The 5902-nt window shown below is 44.9% G+C and overlaps 1 protein-coding gene across 1 annotated transcript in view; it reads left to right on the top strand.

Annotated features, from left to right (window-relative positions):
* Window positions 1-5902, top strand: part of MICALCL (MICAL C-terminal like) — a gene marked incomplete at its 3' end in the record, with an annotated part of 16135 nt that overhangs the window by 2315 nt on the left and 7918 nt on the right. Inside the window, exons 2-3 of the mRNA XM_010152038.1 lie at window positions 437-534; window positions 1308-2652. Coding sequence (XP_010150340.1) covers window positions 437-534; window positions 1308-2652 — 1443 coding nt within the window. The remainder of the gene's footprint in view (window positions 1-436; window positions 535-1307; window positions 2653-5902) is intronic.

Here is a 5902-nt window from a genome sequence, read left to right as displayed (position 1 = left end):
TTCAGCGGGAGTCATGACTGACCATCCCAAGCAAAGGGCAGCCTGTCCCCTGGACTGGGAGCTGGGCGGAGTGGGGACCAGCCCACATCCTCTATGTCCTAGCCCGTTGTCCTCACCCTTGGGTTAAACATGTTTAAAGTTTCTTGACCTCAGGTCTGCATGAGAAAAAAAATGAAGTCCTTCATGTTCCTTCCACGTACATGGTGGTTCTTGAACAATAGGGCCAGGAAGGGAACGTCCCAGGGGAGCAGAGCTGCACAATGCTGCCTGGCCTCGCTGCGCTTGCGGAGAGGTGACTCCATGCAGCTCCCTCTCTGTAAGCAGAGCTTGGTGGCTTTTTTCTTACTCTAAAGAGAGGGAATTAAGAGGGTCTTTATTTATTTATTGGTGTTTCTTATGTTTTTATGTCTGAGATCCTGGCCAATATTAATTTTAGTCGTCAAATACAACTGTGAAACAAGGAGTAATCATTATCGCCTCACTTCTGATGCTTCTGGGAAACAAGAAGTCAGACAGATTAATGGCTTCACTCGTGTGAGTTTAGAAGTCTGGCACATAAGTGGAAACAGGAATTGCATCTTCTCACCATCCGTTATCACACAACATTGAGGATAAAATGCCTCCCTTTTAAGAAGTTAAAACACACTAGTTGTGGTCTACTGGCTGGGTAATTTGCACATTTATCCTTGCTACTATCTTCAGCAGAAGATTTCAGTGGCTAGAGTAATGAATTTAAATCTTCACCAAATGAAAAATAATCGTAAGAGAAAACTAATTGAATTGTTCAAAGCTACCATCTTGCATTTTACAGTCTTTTCTGGGTCACTTAGTTTGTTCCTACCTGCACCATGTAAGCATGCAATATTATAAAAGCAGTTGGAGAGCATAGATGATGGTCTTTTGTGCTTGCTGGAAACTCTAAGGTGACGCAACTGAAATGCCCCCAGAAGAATAGAGCAGATCTGCTTTTATTTGTTTTCCTGTAGATAGGACTGTTCCTTTCTAAGGAAATTATTAAAAGCAATTCATAAAGATATGACAGATTCTTAGCCGGAGTAACATTATTTTTAGACTGTGAAAATTTTCAGTAGTATTAGATCTCTACTCCTAGAGAAATATTATCTCTTCAGAGAGAAGAGCTTTTCTTCCTATTGTATTATCATCTACATATATATGGTGTGTATGTGTGCATTTAATAATATACTATGTTTATTAGTGTTGAGATTGAAATTGATTAAAATATTATATTAAATAAAAGACACACTAAACTGTATTTTTCTACCCCTCAAATAATCTTCTTTTCATAGTTGGCATCCTACAAGAAACCACCGGAAGTTACAAGAGGACATTTCAAACCCTACAGCCCAGTATTTCAAAGAAAAGAAAAAGCCAGAGAGATGCCTGAAGATATCTGTCTCTATGTGCCCCATTGTCCTTTTCAGAGCAACACCAGAGGTTTTCCACAGACCCTTCCTGGGAATGGGATACTGGCTGCTGATTTTTCTGAGCCTGAAGGTGACATTGGGGCATACACAGGCCAGGGCTGGAAGGAAAAAAACCAGAAATACACCTCTGAACCAGAAAATTTTAACAAGAAGACAAAAGTACTGTCATCTTTGGATTTGAAAGAAAAAGATGACAAAAATACAGGGCACCCTGAAGGAAAGCTTGAGAAAGAACTAAAGGAGACAAAAAAGAGGCTGGTGCTTTGTACTCAACAGCGACCCTTGTCGTATGATTCAAATGGGGCAGATTTAGGTGGAACCAGTCTGGAGTATCGAAACAAAGGAGCAATGGGGACTTCAGAGAAGAAGCATGCTGACTGGAGAAAAGATGCATTCGAACTACGTGGTTGTCCTGTGCCTCTCTTATCTGCAGATGATGCTCCAACAGCTTTGCCATTTGACACAAAAGATGCTCTGAGGAATCCAGATGCAGTTGCCAAGGAGCATGCAGCTGGCCGGCCAAAATCACCACTGAGGCTCATAGCCAGTGCGATCAAAAGGTCCATTTTGGAGCCTCTAACTTCACCTCCAGAAGGACTAAAGCAGGACTCAGACAGCAAGGTCAAAGCCTCTTCGGAACATGCTTTCTTCACCTTCCCCAGTACTCCTGGCTGTTCCTTAAGCCAAAGCAACAGTAACAATAATAGCACAAACAACACTCAGCCACAGGAGCTTAAAGTAAGGGAGTGGGCAGGAGAGTATTTAAGAAATGGGAGCCCTCGCTCCAATTCATCTCATGTTTCTTTCGGCTCTGAAAAGAGATCTGTAAGGGATTACAGCGAGGAGGTATCTTTCCCAGTTTACAGTTCTCACATCAGGCCTTCCAAGATGCCTCAGATACCATCTTGCACTAGGATGGAGGATGTCCCAGGACTCCTAGAAAAGTTTACCTTTAAAGAGACTCCCCCAGGAGCTCCTGTGGATAACGTATTTATCTGTAATGAGAAGTACCTCCTCCTTTCACCTCCAGAGCCCAAGAACACCCCCAAGGACAATTTGGGTGACTCTGCACAGAAGGGTAGTCTCGGGTCACTCTTTGATAGACTGCGAAGTAAAGTTCATGACAGCGAAGGGAATTCCTTTGTGTCATCTCTGCCTGCCATGAAAGACCGTTCTCCAGAAGACAGGCTACGTTATCCTTCCACAGGTGAGGGCATGAGTGGAATTACGTATTTCTGGTAATAGCGCTTAACATTTAAAAGACCTGTGTGTCTCCATGCAAACACGTATCTGTTGTATGCTATATTTATAGTTGCTTTCTACATAGGAAGAGTTAAGAAATACATTTTTTGGTTAAGGTTTAGGAGATGCTTCTGATTTAAAGGAGCAGGGTGGATTCGCAAGCCGAGCGCAGCTCGCTGGACCCAAGTTTGGTCTGCTGCTCGCTGCTGTTCAGACGTGTTTGGGACAGGAGAATGTACTCGCTGAGGCGGAAGCAGTGGTGAGGCAGGGTGGGATGCTGTGAAGAGCGGCTGCTGCTGTGACATTTGGTGTGTTGTGCAAGGGGGAGCATGGTGGGCAAGCAAAAGGATGAGCGCTGAAAACTCCAGTGGAGTGCAGAGTGCTCCTTTCCATGAGGAACTCAGAGGCTGAAGCAATACTGTTGCAATAGCAAGAAGCTTTGCTTGGTCTATCTGCTTTCTCAGCAAGTGTCTCTTCAGCTCTGTCTGCTGTCGTAGTGACCAAACTGCAGACATACTTTTGGGAGCTTTCCGCTGTCATTAATATCCCCTTGTTCTTTTATTTAACCTTGTTGACCTATTCTGACCTATTCGTGAGTCTATTTGGGCAGCAATTAAAAGACATCAATTTTCATGTTTCCTTGCAAGAACAAGGTTAGACTAAAATTGCTGACAGGTCCACGAAATATTGATGTCCAAGAGCAATCTGAGCATAGGCTCAGAAAGAATTAAGTGCAGCACACTTTCAGGTATAAAATATGAGGTATGAGAGCTGCCCCCACCTGTTTTTCTCTATGATCCATGTTTCCACTAGCTCACTGCAGAAAGTCGCAGTTATTTAACTAAATACCCTATTGAATTTTACTGACATACCTGTTTCTTACTTTATTAAATTGTAACCAAAACTGTAACTCCCAAATTGCTGCTGTACTGCAGCATTAAAATAACAATCTATATGTAAAATGTTGTCATGGTTTAGGCCCAGCTGGCAACTGAGCACCACACAGCCACTCACTCTTCCCTGCTGTGGGACAGGGAGGACAAGGTACAAGGAGAGGTTTGTGGGACAAGACAAGGACAGGGAGGGATCACTCACCAGTGTTGGTCATGGGCAAAACAGACACGAAGTGGGGAAGAAAGATCAATGTAATTAGTTACCAATCAAATCAGAGTAGGGTAATGAGACATAAACCCAGATCTTAAAAACACCTTCCTCCCACCCCTCTTTTGTTCCCAGGCTCAGCTTTGCTTCCCCATTTTTCTACCTCCTCCCCCTGACGAGCACCGTATGACAGGGAATGGGGGTTGTGGTCACTTCATCACAAGTTGTCTGTGCTGCTCCTTCCTCCTCAGGGGACGATCCTCACACTCTGCCCCTGCTCCAGCCTGGGGTCCCTCCCATGGGAGACAGTCCTCCACCAACTTCTCCAACATGAGTCCTTTCCAGGGGCTGCAGTTCTTCACAAACTGCTCCAGCGTGGGTCCCCCTCCTGGGGTGCCATCCTTCAGGAACAGCCTGCCCCAGCACGGGCTTCCCATGGGGTCACAGCCTCCTTCAGGCACATACCCCTGCTCTGGCATGGGGTCCCCCCCTCCCCCCCGCCTCGCCAGGGCTGCGGGGCACAGCCTCCCCTGCCCTGCCCTACCACAGGCTGCAGGGAAACCTCTGCTCCAGACACCTCCTCCCCACTTTCTGCACTGACCTGGATGTCTGCTCAGTTGCCTTTCTCACACCCTACTCCTCCCTCTTTCTGCTCCTCTGTCTCCTGTTTGCACTGTTGATTCTCTTTTTGTTTTTCCTTCTTAAGTATCTTAATCACAAAGGCACTAATTGGCCTGGCTGTGGCCAGAGGCATGTCTGACTTGGAGCCGAGGAAGCTTCTAGCAGCTTCTCACAGGAGCCACGCCTGTGGCCCCTCATGCCCTACCAAAACACCACCACACAAACACAAGTGTGAAGTCACTGTAGTGCTCCCTGTGAGCTTTCAGATCCTTTTAGCATACTTTCTGCTTCAGAAGTACTGCATACCGTGAGGAAGACATACAGCGTATAACAGCCTTGATCTGAAGCTCATTAAAATCCATAGGGAAACTCCTGCTCTCATTCCTGAACATGTGGATTGGATTCTTGTAGTATCCTTTACCTAACAACTCACAAACCCAGATATGCCCATGGAGCCAGAGGATGCCAAGGACTGCGCTGAAGCCACAGAGTTGCTAGTGTCCCCACCTGCCACGCTGTGGTTATCACCCATTCACTAAGCCAAGCTGACTTGCTCTTCACTAGATGCATTACAATAATTAATGTGTTGTGTTCCATCTAAAATAGGAAGAGTTCTTGTTACATTTGAATAATGCTATACTGTATTTAAAATACTTCTAAAATCATGCTGGTTTAATGTATGTTGCGTTCCTGTGCTGTGCAACCCAGAAAAGGAACCATTAAATTATTAAAATTAGTGAATATAGGCATTGCAAAGTCTGTTCAGAAGAAAAAAGATTGCAGCTTTGATCTAGCAATTTGCTCAGTACTCTGTAGTCTTCAGCGTTTCAACACTGCAGCGCTCTGAACTTTTTCAAACATTCATGTTTGACAAAATCAAACTGGTAAAGAGCCAAATCCTGCTTGGCTTGCTAAAATGGCATTTATGTCTGATATTGGCATTTGCCTGAGGCCCAGGCTTGGGAAGCTTCAGTCATGAACTGATGACGAGCTTTAGCCCACATTACTTGTAATTATTTTTCTCTCTTGAAATTTACCATGAATCTCAGAAAGTTTCTTTTCTTTAAAGGAAAAAAAAACCCCAAAACAACCAACCTCCCAGCACCTTGCAGAAACCAGTTGATTGAGGCTCCTTCTCACATTCCCCTTGGCTTTTTTAAGTGAGGCTTTTCTATCCTATTTGAGTCCAGACAGACTTGTTCTGTGCAGGTGTGGTTGGTCTTGCATTATGCTGGTGTTTTCTCCCTCCATGGGCTGTTGGCTTGTCGAGCCAAAGTATGAGTTGAGTGATAAAAGTCCGTGGGCTTGAGATGAGACTGGGCAAACTCACTGAAGAGAAATCCACCAAGGATTAACCAAATGCTTGGAAACCACGTCCGATTTAGAAAGCTCCTGAACTGAAAAATGCTTGAAGGTTGGAGAGGGATGACTGCCTATAGCATTCCTGTAGACATCCACTGCTGGAGGCAGGCTGGAAGGGCCTTCAGTCTCAC

The sequence above is a fragment of the Eurypyga helias genome, unplaced genomic scaffold, assembly GCF_000690775.1.
Source record: "Eurypyga helias isolate BGI_N326 unplaced genomic scaffold, ASM69077v1 scaffold38575, whole genome shotgun sequence".
Lineage (NCBI taxonomy): Eukaryota > Metazoa > Chordata > Aves > Eurypygiformes > Eurypygidae > Eurypyga > Eurypyga helias.
The sequence above is the reverse complement of the archived record's forward strand: the minus strand, read 5'-3'. Positions and strand labels throughout refer to the sequence as shown.